Source organism: Larus michahellis, chromosome 6, assembly GCF_964199755.1.
Source record: "Larus michahellis chromosome 6, bLarMic1.1, whole genome shotgun sequence".
NCBI lineage: Eukaryota > Metazoa > Chordata > Aves > Charadriiformes > Laridae > Larus > Larus michahellis.
The window spans coordinates 954,310-968,729 of NC_133901.1; the positions used below are offsets into that span (position 1 = coordinate 954,310).

Below are 14,420 nucleotides of genomic sequence, written 5' to 3' on the forward strand. Positions count from 1 at the left end.
CGCGGCTCCCTCTGCTCCTGCCTCCGCTCCGCCTCCGGGTTGTAGACTATTTCTAGAATGTGCTTTTAAGCAGGAAAAAAATAAAGAAAGTATGGAATGCTGGTGCCTTCTGCATAAAATAGAGGTTCCTGGTAAGTGTTCCGGGGGGAGGGGGGTGTAGGCGCTGTGCGGCACCGACACCGGCATGCGAGGAGAGGCCACGCGCGGCGTGGCGTTTACGGCACAGCTGCCGCCTTCTGGTGATCGACCTCTTCCCGAGTCACTCGGGGCTGACCTCAGAACTGTTGGACGATGAAATCCGCCCTGAGAAATCCTTATTTAAGAAAGACAGAATTTTTTAAGAATGCATTTAATAAACTTTTGTCATTCACGCTTTATTTAAATAATGTTGCCGGGAGTCGCCGTAGATTGCAGTTGAGCTTGGGGCGCTGACAGCGTTTGGTTTTTAAACCCACGGTGCCGCTCGCTCCGCTCGGCTCTGGAAGAGAGGAGCACGCCGTTAAATACGGGGAGAAATGACAGTCATCCGTCAGAAACAGCCTCAGCTTCGCCACACGCGGCTGCCCCTTCCGTGCCACCAGAGAAGCGTCTGCCGGAGCCCCGGCGGCAGAGCTGTGCTCCCCGCAGCCCAGGCGGCCGCCGCTACCCAAAGCCCCTTTGAACTGGCGCGAAGCCGCTGCCCGGCCGGGGGCCGCTCTCCCTCTCGCGCCGCTTCGGGTCTGCAATTGGGCAAAAGCCGCTTAGCTGTAATTGGAGCACTTCACGTGAAATGGCAACTGTTCCCTCTGTAAACTCAGTTCTGTGTCTTCAGAGTACAAAATTCGAAGGCCTCCACCCTGGGAGAGCGCAAAGGGCCGGGCCGGAGGCGGAATGGTCAGGAGCGTCGGGAAGAGCCTGGGAGATGCTGGAGCTGCAGAGTTGGCGTGGGGCGGGTGTTGCGGGCGCAGTGATTAACTTCACTCAGAAGAGAGACGTAGTGAAATACTTATTAACATAAAACAGTGATTTTAGCAAAGTCGGTAGTGAATGCGACAGTGGTTTATGAGCTTCAAGGGCATGACACGCTTGGTTATTTCCCGCACAGAGGCCTGGGCAGACGAGCTGTCAGGGAGACCACCACCCCACCCCCCCCATTGGGTCCCAAGGCTCAGAGAGGGCCCCCAGCGTTCCCAACCCCTCAGAGAGGCGTCGGGGTGCGGCTGGATCAAGTCCCAGCCTTGGCCAACGGTTTACGGCGAAAGGATGATGTATGTGCACTCAGTCCTTCTGTCACTGAGCTACGATTGCAGTTTAGCGCGCTCTTGGTCACTTACCGAGGAGCTGTGGCGGCCAGGGCTCTCTCGGCCTCGAGGAGTAGAACCCCAAGCGAGCGTCCCCGCTCACGGGGAGATCCTGGCGAGCAGCCGCTGCCGCGCGGGAGCGCTCCGAGGGCTCTTGGGCTGCCCGCTGTTTACAGAGTGGAGAGTTGACCCGTACTCGTAGTCATAGTCCCACGGGAACAAACTAGCCAGGGCCCCGCTCCAGACGGTGTTGTGGCTCTGCTGCCAGCCGGCCCCCAAAGTCCGGGTGCAACTCATCGCACCTCCCGCTGATGGTCATGGCTTGGGCAGGGGGTGGGGAGGGAGGACGGGGGACAAGGGGAGAGCACAGCGCCACAGAGGGGACGAGGCTGGGCGGCCACCTCACCCGCGGTGACGGCTGCTGTCAAGGAATGGGACCGAAGCCCAGGCTGAGTTCGTCACGCGGCAAACCTCGTGGTCGGCTCCATGGTGAGCTGGAGCTACTGGGCCAGCGACTGAGCCCAGGGACCCCCTGTCCCTTACCCACACGTCTGTCCGTCCATCCATCCCGCCATCTGTGTATATAACGTCGTTTGGGGTCCCGTCCGTCCGTCCACCCCCCCCCACGACTGGTGGCCCCTCCAGAGCTCCCCAGGCCCAGGGGCCGCGTGTGCCTGCTCCTGCCTGACCCCGGGGACCACCACTTACGCTGACTGGTGGCCCCTCGTGTTTACGTAAGTAAAAGATGACTCAGGTAGAAGTGAAAGTTTTATTTAATAATTTAAAACAGTGTCTACTGCCCAACGCGCCAGCGCACCCACGCCCTGCCAGGGCACCGAAAGCCACAGTGTCACAGGTCCAGAACTCTCTGTACCAATTATTGCTACAGTGTCCACTTGTCAATGCCCCTTATTTGCCACAAATTAAGGACCACCATCTTTAAAAAGATACTTCTTGCAGAGATGGTATCACTCAAGGTTTTTTTCTTTAAAAAAAAAAACAAAACAAAACACTAAAACAAACAAACAAACAAAAAAAAACCCAGGCCTTGCTCACACTTCAGTGAAGAAACCAGGAGTCAATGATTTGGGTGGGTTTTTTGTGTGCATCGGACCTGAAACCTCTCCTGGGACCATAAGTGGCCATCGTAAAAATATATTCTTTGCTGCGATGATGGTATCATCTTAGTCGTAGCTGCATGTAAGGCTCATTTTTAACCATTTTTCCCTTTTCTAAACAAACAATGTGCCCCATAGGTTAGCTTTATCCTACTGTTAAAATGGGAAGTGGTTGAGACCCTGCTGCTGTAGGAAAAAATACTCTCCTTTAAAATGGATGAGGAAAAACTAATATTCACCCAGGGCCGTTCACGTGCACATCCGACAAGTTACACTTTGTGCCACATAAAGTGCATTTCATTTCTTTCCCCTTCGTGGTGCACAGAGGGGGCTTCGGCCCATGGTTTTATTTATGTTTATGCAGTTCTACAAACTGGACACACCAACGCCGCCGCAGCCACAGCCGTGGCACAGTCACAGCCGGTGCGGCCACGAGTGCTGCGAAGCCACCAAGGGCCGGAGCTGATGCCGGGAGCAGCCGAGCCGTCGTCCGCCTGGTGACGCACCTGGAGCAGAACCCAACATGCCACAACGCAAACAACAGAAGCAAAGAACGGACAAAACTACCAACAGTAAAAACAGGCATAGAAAAGCCCCAGCTCCACACGGACGAGCGTGTAACCGGGGGGGCCGTTCAGGGAGAGCCGAAAGGCCACACGGCGTCGGTGCTGCCCAGGTGTCCCCATGCCGGCTCTTCAGGACGCCGATGGCTCAGCGCCGGGGACCCCGCACCCGCCGCGGTGGGGGAGTTACTGCGTCTTTTACACCAAGAAAAAGAATCTCAAAAGAAAAGGTTCCAAAGGACATTGTGACTGAGCACTTTTGAACACTGAATTTCACCCAAATCACTAATGTTTAAAAGTGTCAGCTAAAACTATTAAAAATAATATAGACTAAAGCTTTGCGACAGTTCTAACACTAGAAAAATGAGATAGTTTTTTTTTTCAATATAGGGGTTATACTGTCATAAAAAAAAAAAAAAGTTTGAAAGTATTACCAAAAGTTTGCAGTAAGAAATGGTAGGTGCCTACTACGCATGCTAAGTTGCGTAATCTTTTCTCAAATCTTTTGCACGGGAAAACAAGAAAATAATTCTGAAAAAGTAAAGCCAAGTTTTCAGCATTCCTTCCTCTGCATGTATTTGGTCCCCCTCCACTGATAACCTTAAAAATATACAGAATCTTTTCAGCAGACCATTTACATTGTAGTGCATGAAACAATTCAGAGCATCTACCCACTTAATTTTTTTTTTTTTTTTTTCCCCGCTGCGCCTTCAAAAAGCCTGGAGTTTGGCAACAACGTTTTTTTCTGAGGAACAAACCCCAGCCCTATTTCTCACAGAAGAACTAGAAGCTGGGGAGAGCAGGGGCCCTTCTGCAGGCCCCTGTGGCGCAGGGCAGCGGGCTGTGCCCGTCACCCAGCCCAGGCCCCCCCGGCCCCGCTGACGCCCCCGAGGCGTTTTGGGGCGAGCGGTGGGTGACGCCGACCCGGCTCTCGCGGCCGCTTCTCCCGCAGCCCCTCACGCACCCAAGGGCAGGCGCCCACCGCGGCGGCGGCGGGTTCTTCTGGTCCGTGGAGAATTCCCCCCCCCACACCTTGAGCCGGCGAAGACCCGCACGGGCCGGGCCGCTCCTGCCTTGCGTGAAAGCCGTTTTGCAAACTTCGTGACACCGGGTCAAACCCACGCTCACGTCTTCAAAGCATTTGTCAGACCAAAACCTGTGGCCTTTTGCAACCCGGCTCTGCGGTCTTGCGAAACGAGCCATCACTGCTTGAGGTTTACTGCAAATAGAAAAATATACCCTGGCAGGCAGACGGAGGCTTAAGTTCTTCCTGAATTGCTTAAATGCGTGTTTCTTCCGTAACCTTACAAACACCGGGCAAAGGGAAAGCGGGGCGGGAAGGGAGGAGAGGAGACGGAAGGTTTTAAGGACACACACGATGACCGGCAGTTACTCTTCAGCCACGGGCTCTGCTGCTTTTGTGCAAACACAATCGACGTGTTGGTGTGGCGAGAGCCCAGAGCCCTGCGACCCGCACAGAGCTCCGCCAGTCTGAACGCCTGGAGCGGGGCTGTGGCCCAAAGCACAGGATTCGCCCCGTTTGTGGGACAGGAGCCGGGGGACAGATGGACAGAAGGACTGACACGGACAAACAGGCGCTTGTGGGGAGTGACACGCTGTGATTCAGACGGGACGGGGACAGCAGAGATCTGACAGGAGCATTTCAAACAAATCCGTATTTCCCAGGCACCCCTGGCGGCATGAAGACTCAGAATGGGAAACGACTACGGAGAAAACCATTAGTTTAAGAACGGCGTCACTATTACAGACATGAGCTACCAAGAAAGTTACAGGGGCGGGTGCAGTCCCAATGGATGCTGTTGCTGCTGTGTCCCCAGGTAAGTTTTTTTGGGGCCTGGGGGTGAGAACCAGTTTACTCCCTGGCAGGCAGGCCCCGGGCTGTGCGCGGCCGGAGGTGGCACGCGGCCGGAGGTGGCACACGGCCGGACCCGTCACACGGAGCAGGCATGATTATGTGTGTGGTCGCTCAATTAGCAGCGAGTCTTAATGACCCGGGCGCTCGCTGCAGGGCTCCAGAGTAGGGCTGAACCCTCCAAGCCCGAGCCTCGCCGCATTTGAAGGCACGGTCCAGACCTGCGCTACAAACGCTGGCCTCAGCACTGATTTAAAAGGAAAATTTGCTTTATTTTTATTTTGTTTCTCCCGTTTCCTAATTCCCTTTTTGAGCCGCTGAACCAGTCTGCGAGCTGGTTTTCCTCCGTGCCCGGGACAAAACCCTCAGGAGCTGCAAGTGCCAGACCCGAGGCTGCGGTGGCCGGTTCTGTCCTGCACAGACGTTGCCCTGACCCGCGGGACCGTCACACCCCAGCCGCAGCCCGGGGTTCAGAGCCACGCGGCCCACCATCAACGCCGGCCCATCACCAGCGCACCCCCGCAGTGCCCCCAGAAGGGCAACGGCAGCGGTCCGAGGGGGGAGCAGAGCCGCTGCCAGGCGGGAGCACGCGGATCCCCTGGTGCAAGGAGCCCGGGGTGACCATAGCAGGGGGTGCTCCGGGGCGTCATACTGGGGCGCGGCTGCCTGAATTGGGAAATAACAAGTATTTGCCCATAACTTGCCTGGGAGGCAGCACCGAAGCCGAGTGGGCACGGGCGCAGGGAGGGGAGCCATGGGACGAGGGGCAATGGCTTCAAACGGGCAGAGGGGAGACTGAGATGAGATCTCAGGCAGAAATTGTTGGCTGTGAGGGGGGTGAGCCCCCGGCCCAGGTTGCCCAGAGAAGCTGTGGCTGCCCCATCCCTGGAGGGGTTCAAGGCCAGGTTGGCCAGGGCTTGGAGCAGCCTGGGCTGGTGGGAGGTGTCCCTGCCCAGGGCAGGGGGTGGCGCTGGGGGGGGCTTTAAGGTCCCTTCCCACCCAAACCACCAATACTGGTGAACCGCCTCTTTATTACAGAAGTTCTGGTAGATGTTTTTTTACCGTCTGTGTTTAATTAGTTTATTCCACCCAGAGGTAATTGTCATACACAGCTTTACATCTTGTACTGTCTGCCATTAGCGATGGGCAGTCAGGGTCAGAAACCAAGTTCCAGCTGGGGCCCAAACACGGGGCCAGAGGCGGCAGCAGCGTCTTTACCAGCCTCCGCCGTGACAATGGCCGCAGCCGAGGCACCGCTCTGCCCCCGGCCCCTCCACTGATCCCCCCCTCTAAAGCCACCAGCAGCTTCGGTCACCCTGGCAGAGGGGACAGGCAACGGGTGCCACCCCCCAGACCCGTCTGCGCAGGGACCAGGGCGGCACCCCCAGATGCACCATGGAAGGCGCCATCGCGGCCGCTGGTTTTTATTGGCGTGCTCGGGTACCAAAACACTGCCACTGACGACCCACAGCCCTCAGACAGAGGAAGATAATTGCGTATTAATTGTATCTTCAACATACAACACGCCCAAATAAAAATACATGAAAAAGAATAAAACATGCAAAAATTCCCCAACTTTAAAAGGATTAATAATTCGAAACATTTATGCTAGTGAGATTTCTGCACAACCCACCAATTCTTACAGCTTTTTCCATGTCAAGATCAAGAATTGTTAACAGAACACACGGGGCATAATAGAAGACGACTGCCTTCTGAATTAAACTTTAATTAAACCATTCATACACCAGCATAAATATCTGAATTGTATTTAACTCTCAAAAATTACCAAACTGATTGCTCGGAGACTACAGTAACCCTCCGTGGAGATAACACAGTTGATTTGCAAACTGCTAAGGCAGCGTCTGTGGGGGACAGCTCAGAATTAACCCGTGTGTGTTTCAACTGAAGCGTCACCGTGAAAAACGCAACTTTTATAGTTTCATTGTGCAAAATCAGTTCTATTGGCTCACTCCGATTTGGGAGAAGGAAGCTTTTGTCACTGCGCTACGCTGGCATCTCCGCTGCCAACGGCAGCATTCCAACCGCTCATACGGTAACGAAAAGATTAAATGGTCGGAGGTAAAAGCGTTCCTTACAAAAAATAATTTAGCAGTTTGTGGATATAATTAGAAAAAAAAATATTGGAAGCGACTGCTGTCCAGCCGAGCCCTGCCAGCCACAAGACAAGCCGCGGCGTGCGTTTAGAAGTCACGCTCCTCTTTCCGAGGGCAGGGCTCAGGCGTGAGCCGGCCTCGGGGCCGCGGTGGGTGCGTGACACCACCCGCCTTCCACGCGCCAGCTACAAACGTCCCTGTCAACAAGTGGCCGAGTCCATTGTGGAGAGAGTCAAGATGCTTCTGTCGTTGGCATAGAAGGGATCCGATGAACTCCATGATCTAAAGCAACAATAAGAGAAAAGTTTGGCTGACTGGCAACCGACACCTCGAGGTGAGGAGAGAGCTCTGAGAGCCAGAAGTAGGGCTCCGAGGTTAGGCAAACGTAACTCTCTTAAGGACTAATCCATCGATTTCAGGCAGGCGCCTGCAAGTCATTCAAACCTTTGAAAACCTGCCACAATTAATGGTGCCGACCATGTATTAACAATCCTGTAGTTACCTCTCTGCGCTTACTCGCACCTACAGATCTTTTCATCACTGTGAACTGAGGCGAGCAGAGGTTTCCCGGCCACTTTTGCAGCTCAAGCTTTCCCGCTCTGCCCCAGGGCAGCCTGGCCATTGCCCGTGTCACGCAGGCACCGTGACTGCCGCCAGCCGAGCCAGCCCCCGGCCAGTAAAGCCCCGTGGGACATGCAGATATAACTGGGGATCCCAGTTCACCGCGCTCCGTGTCAAACATCCCGCTGCCGAGGGCATCACCCCATCTCAGCCCTTACTGCCGAGTTCAAGCGACGGTTTAGGGCATCGGGAAAACTAGGGAACGCCTCTCAGCTTTGGCTGGGGACGGCGTCCCGCAGTGTCCTCCCCTTGGGGACAGATCACCGCTTAGGAATACATACTGTTCTTGGTTGAACAATATTATGGCTGTATGTGAAAAGCTGAAAAAAATGAATTTTGGAAGGCAGGAAATCAAAATATAAAAATCTTATCCCCCAAATGTGCCTCTGTCAGAAATCTGCTGTTTGTTCAGAACTTGCCCACGGGGGCCCTGCCACGGGCACCACGAGCGGGAGAGGGGACAGCTGGGAGGGGAGTCCTGGGGTACAGGGACGTGTGTGATCCAGCACTCTTCACAGTGACTGACAAGTTGACAGACAACGTAATGGAACAGACAGACAAAAATACATTTTATCACACCACAACACACATTTTACATTCTAACTGGTGAATGGAGCTATAGAAAATACTTCTTGAATATATCTCGCAAGCAGAAAGTTAAGAACAAGAGACTATATACCTGTGGCCCGCTACTCCAAGCATTTGTACAGCTTTGATCTAAGTTTCTATCAAAACTGGAGATGACGTTTGATTTCAGGGTCAGTTATCGTGTTTGACAGAATATCATATTTGACAGAACATGGGGAGCGCAGAACACAAGACGAGCTCGCTCCAGCAGCATTAGTTAAAACAGCGCTCGTCGCTCTGCAGCGCTCTCTCACAAAACCTATTTAGAAGCATCACTTTGTTCAACAGAACTACTTTCAGCCGCCTCCTGGGTGAGTAAGAAGCCATCGTCTACAGCACAAGGACGCAAAAGACGGTCCTGGTTGGGACTGCGTAAGCCTCGAAGGTGGCAGCTTTAGGTAAAAATCGAAGCAGCTCAAGCTCATGAACAAAGGCTAAACAATTTTACGAGCATTTTTACCATCGCCAAATAGATTTCTTAACTGTACCTTCAGTATTTAACAATTTTTAACTGCCTCATGTGACTGAAGAAATTAGTACATTAAAAAAAATAAACAAAGACTTTCATGGATTACCAGGAAAGTGTCGGGGAAAAATTAGTCTTAGTGCCTTGAGGTTTAGACGAGGCTTTAAGGGCCAACGCTGAGGGGATGGAACTGAAGCCGTTGGAGAAAACAAATAAGACTGAAATTAAAATAATGGCTTTTCTAGTGGTACTGTACATTAATTTAAGCGAGGACAGAAGATGGTTTAGGGTAATTTCAGCCAGAGGCAGAAGCAAAAACTACAGAACTTCAAGCCCTTAGTGTAGCACCAAGAGTTTTGCATATTCATTAAAGGTAACACTAACTTCTGTGTTCTGGCAGCACTGAAGTGGTCCGGCTGGATGCAACTTGGTCTGAAAATTACGTGAGGTAAGCAGACAAGACACCTGAGGAAAAGCAGTCTTCAAAAAGTGTTTAATGTTCTGTCAAATATGAGTTACCTTCAATAAATATTGGTAAGTTCTTAAGGAAGGAAAAATAGAGTGGACAAAAAGAGGAAACTGCAGAAATGTGAACGCGTTGCAGAAAATAAAACAGAATACCTACCTTGTAAGGCTACATGTCACTAAGGCAAGTGTTAACTAAAAATCTGCCCTAATTAGATAACAATAAATGAAAAAAAATAGCATGAGAAGTTCCTCATTTGGAAAGCACAGTTTTACAGAGAAGCAGAAAGAGCCCCCAAAAACCACCTTAGAGCAACTGCTACCAAAATGTTGATTTTTAGACCAATTAAATGCTCACCTTGTAGATTAAAAATTCTATTGAATTGTTTATTTATACATCATGCCCGCTTTCTATACAGCAAGAGTTTGAATTAAAGATGTACTTAATGATCACAGTTCGTTTTTCAGGTGGAGTGAAACCTTTTGCACTATGACAGCCCGGGTTTGTAGAGATGCGGAAGGAATCCCGTATGGCCGGCAGGAGAGACGGAGCGCGGAGACGCTGCTCCGGCGGGAGCGGGCGCCGGGGGGTCCCACAGCGCAGGTCCCTGCCAGGGGCAGCACCAGACCCCACGAAGGCCGTCAGAGGGAACGGCCCCGCAGGACCCGGCACCGCGCGAATGATATCACAACCTTTCACCGCAAGAGAGAGCGCTGCGCCAGCGCAAAACGAGTTTGCGTGACGTGCAATTTTTTCAGGTTTGGCTTTTGACCAGGGAAGGACCATGATATCATTCACAGGCAGAGAGATTACGATGTACAAAAGACTGTTTGTATTTCTACCCCCAAATATTTGCGTGTTTGGCAGCGAGCCCTCTTTGTTTGGAAGTGGGGAGGTGGCACATCGGCAGGTTTAGTGAGAGCTTTTCTCAGCGATGCTCTTCACACGTATTCGATTACTCGAATGTGCTTTTATCCCATTGAAGTGTGTTTCACACATGGTTTGTGAAGGAAAAAGATTTATTTAGCACATACTTTGGAATGGCACACATGATTTTGACAATATACCCTCTAGAACCGAAAAAAAGTTTAAAATTCTTAGAACCCGTAGGCTCTGTTCTGTCAATTACTCTGGTTTTAGAAATAGATTATAAAAGTTATACTACAAAAATATTTCATCTTCATATCAATCAATGGCTGAAAGAGTTAAAGACTCTCCATCTAACAATGAAGTTCTATTTAAAGCGGGGGAGTGTGAGCCTTTTGTATATCTTCAGGAGTAATGCAAGCTCCAAGGTAAATATTTGGAGGTTGTACATCAAGAACCAAAGGGAAAAGTCTTTCGACTTTACAAACTCCTGATTCGTGAAGGCAAAAGGAAAAAAAAATAATCATAAAGAGGAGAACAAAAACAGCAGCAAGGCTTGATTCTCCAAAGAGAAGAGTGTACAAATCAAGAGAAATTACGACAGATACAAGGACTCGCAGTAAGCCAAACTAAATGTTGTAACAGAAATCCGTTGAAAACCGTTTTTCCCCCTCCCCATCCCAAAAGAAAGCACTCAAGAAGAAAAAGAAACTAATCTTCTAGGGTGAAAAAAGTACAGTAAAGAGTTGCGTTTCCTACTCAGCCAAGCACCGCCTGCAGCCGGCTCACTAGACATCTATGGCCGCGGGCTCCTCGGGCTCCAGTTTGTAGGAGAGGCGCCTGCAGCAGAGGCCGCCGAGGGAAATGCCGCACCTGCTGGGCCGGCCGGCGCCGCACCGCCCCGTCACTCGCTCCAGCACTCCTCTAAGAGATGCGCCTGCTGCTTCCCCAGCTGAGACGCAGCACACGGAGTCCAAGCAGTTGATACCTGAACCTGCCTCAGTAAGCTGGAAGGAGGAAAGGAAAGAAAAAAAAAAAAGTCAGTGCTCACAGATTCTAGCAATGAGGATTTATCAGAAAACACTTAGGAAAAGCAGGTTTTCGTAAAGTTTGAGTGTTGAATATTTTTCAATTTTATAGGAGAACTACAGTGATGAATAACATCACCATGTTATTAACGCTTCTTAAGGTCTATATACACTAAAATGTGATCTTCGCAAGGTTTGAATGCAGCCTTGGTGAGCGTAAGGAAATCGTTTAGCACCATCTCTGCTTAACGCTAGCAATACATCGGTCGGCAACTCTCTCCCCATTATGGCTGTAACGAACCTCTGGAGCAGAGCACCATGCAGTTTAAGCTGTGAGGCCCTGATTAACCCCAGCGCAGGCACGACGATTTGTACAAGCTGCGGGTCTGCCTGATTTTAAGGGAAATCTATCAAGAGAAAGCTTCAGACCAGGGCTGCAGAACACAGTGCAGCAATCTGACCGCAAGTAGCATTTTTGCTTCAAGAAGTGCAGAATGCAACTTCCGATAATAATTTACATCACATCACTACCACAGATGCCCTTGGCTTGGTAAGGAACAAAAGCACATTGCTGATTTTGCGAATATCTTTTATCTAAATGCAAAGAAGGCTGATGTTAGAAAGGTTCGGTCACGTTCATGCCAGCACGAAGAATAATCCAACATTAGCACAACAAACTTCCTACTGCTCATTCTTTGTAGGTAAGAAACAGACCCAAACAAACCCGTACTTCTCTGTATTACTGCTTTGGTTTTAAGCGCCATCTATCACTGTGCTCCTCCACGTTATTTTGCATGCCAGTCAAGCACAGCATAACTAAAATCTAACGTATCCAAAACTGACTTCAGTATCCTCTCCAAAAGGAAATAAAAACATGGAGTGTGGCTATGCTTTTTAATTTAATTTGAAACAAATGCCAAAACCACAAAGGCTTAATTTAAGCGTTAATTATCCTCACCTCACAAACGAAGCAATCTGGGAGGAGGCACCTTAAGCCTATGATAGGACACAGCTCACCTAAGAGCTTCCCCCAACTTCTCCCCGTGTCACCAAAGGTTGCTCACTGTGGTCTAAAGACTTTGACTTCCAACACCAGTTGCTTTCATGCCACTCACACTTGCCCAACACCGCAAGGAAAGCGAAGAACCTCAGAGCTTCCTATGGGAATGGTTCACTATGAGTGGACACATTCCTCAGGCAAGTGGAGAGACTACAGCTTCCCAACAGAACAATTCCTACGCTGCAAAGGAAGGGCAGCTCTCGGGAACAGCTCACAGAAACAACAGGCATCTGGTAATGCAAGAGAAAGACCCCAACTGGTAGGACAAGGAGGGAGCCTGCAAGCAGAACTGGTGTTTCCACGCATCCTTTCCACGCCCGCCCCTTCCTCAGCTCTGCGTTCCCCACGGTCCCTCCAGATCTTCCCGTCTCACCGCTCAACATGACACTTACAGGACGGTCAGAGAACACCAGCGTGAGCTTGCAGAAACCATTACGGACTGAAGCCCTCGATCCACTTGCTGGACCTCGGAAGCCATGAGTGACTGCAGGCAGAACACGCGTTTCTGACTAACTCACACTCACTTGGGAGGTTTTCTGGGCACAAAATGAATGTTTACTGTGACAACGAGCTTGTGTAAATACCTGAGAGAGAGGAGCAGCAGCACTGCAACTGACAGGTCTAAAAGGGGCCTTGGTTAAAACCAAACCAAACCACACCACACCTCACCTCAACAGAGCCTCAGTCCCCAAACGCGCTTATTCGATGACCATCACCTCTGGTCACAATTGTCGCAGAAGATACCACAACTGGGACGAGCACAATTTGCGGCATTGAGTACCAGCAAACAGGACCTTCACCTGCGCTCACAGCGCGTCAGGCGAGACGTCACCCAGAGCCGAAGGGACCTGCTCTCAGGAGGAGAGCCAGCGAGCTCCCTGCCACACGCGCAGTGATCTTCACGGCTGTGGCCACAGCGATACAAAACAGACTCTCCACATTCCTGCGCTGGGGATCTCAAAGAGAATATTCAGTCCACCCTTTATCTCGAATACCTCTATGCGCCTGTACAAGGCTGTACTACAGTGCTTGTAGGTAGGATCAGATGGACCAGACATTTTTTTCCCTAGAATCAGCACAGACCTGCGAGCGGGCAATCCTCGATATCACTCAAAGCCTGGCAGAAAGACAAACCAAGAGTAACCCAAACTGGCTTCCAAGGAGCGAACCCGCAGCTCTGCATTTTGGAGGGCTGCTGTCTCTTCTTCACTACAATCTCCTTTGTTCCTCCCAAGTCAGATACTCACAAAAAGCTAGGATCATGCTTGAACCACAAATTTATCGAAAAGCTGACATTAGTCTTTTTAAAAAAAAGAGCAAACGTGACCTCACATAAGCCTGGAAACAACATTTATGTTTTATCAAACTCACAGTTAAGTGCAAAGTAATACTGGGAGAGCACTGAGGTCAACATAAAAATAAATTCAATTTTATGTGTAGATATGTTGGCTGTCACTGCCTGGTGAACATGGTATTTATATCTTCCTTCCAGGCAGTAGATATTTGTATTATGCTAAAGAGTCCCTTTTCTCACTTTTCTCTCTGTGGCAGACAATTATGATCATACTTTTATATCAGAGTAAAACCAGGCATGATAAGGCAGTAAAGCATAATGGTCTCTGAAGACCTGAAACAAACACTCAGGAAACAAAAGGCAGGAGAGACAATGCCTAAAAAACATTGGTTAAGTATAGAAAAGTATCTGATATTACGCACATTTGGGCTGCAAATAAAGTATTTTCATAAGGTAAGATCCGGGATCACAACAAACATAATACTTTATATGATAATGGCCCATTTCATGTAATAAATCAAAAAGAAACTGGCGTGCAGAATTAAAGAATGATTCAGCTTGATAAGGAAAAAAAATCAAACCCAAAGTATAATGCAAATTTTACTGCAGATGCCAAAAATATGGGTATTTGGGAGATGGCTCCATGGGTGTCTCTAGGTGACAAAGAGAAATATCGCCACACACGCCGGTAGGGTAGAGGGAGTACTACCTAGTGGAGGGAAGCCCCGCCGGGCGGGCTAGCTGGATCTAGCAGTTGCCTATTGTCCTCCCCTCTGTGCCTGCTTTCAGCAAAGTCACATGCTGAGCTGACTGAACCCTTATCTTCTTCCATCTAGAAGGACAGAAAAGCAACAAATCTTACACAGCACCACGCTTTGCATCGCTGTAAAACAGTTACCATTTGTATATGAACTTTCATTCCACGGATCTGTTCTTGAGAGAACAGGGCACATTTACAAGGTAGAGAGGCACTTTTTCACGCTAATGGGTGGATCAAACGTTGTTTCTCAGTGCATGGGTATTGCACGGGTTCGGTCTTTCTG

The 14,420-nt window shown here is 50.2% G+C and overlaps 1 protein-coding gene across 7 annotated transcripts in view; it reads right to left on the reverse strand.

The window, feature by feature from the left end:
* Nucleotides 1-5,894: 5,894 nt before the first annotated feature.
* Nucleotides 5,895-14,420, reverse strand: part of ATP11B (ATPase phospholipid transporting 11B (putative)) — a 63,503-nt gene continuing 54,977 nt past the window's right edge. For 2 of the 7 annotated variants that reach the window (XM_074593239.1, XM_074593241.1), the window contains 2 exons: nt 10,869-11,002; nt 5,895-7,230 (listed from right to left, as the gene is read on the reverse strand). In XM_074593239.1, coding sequence (XP_074449340.1) covers nt 7,149-7,230; nt 10,869-11,002 — 216 coding nt within the window. In that variant the 3' untranslated portion in view covers nt 5,895-7,148. Of the gene's footprint in view, nt 7,231-8,121; nt 11,003-14,086; nt 14,210-14,420 lie in introns of those variants that run through there. The other 5 variants (XM_074593238.1, XM_074593240.1, XR_012587766.1 and 2 more) reach the window with 4 other exon arrangements.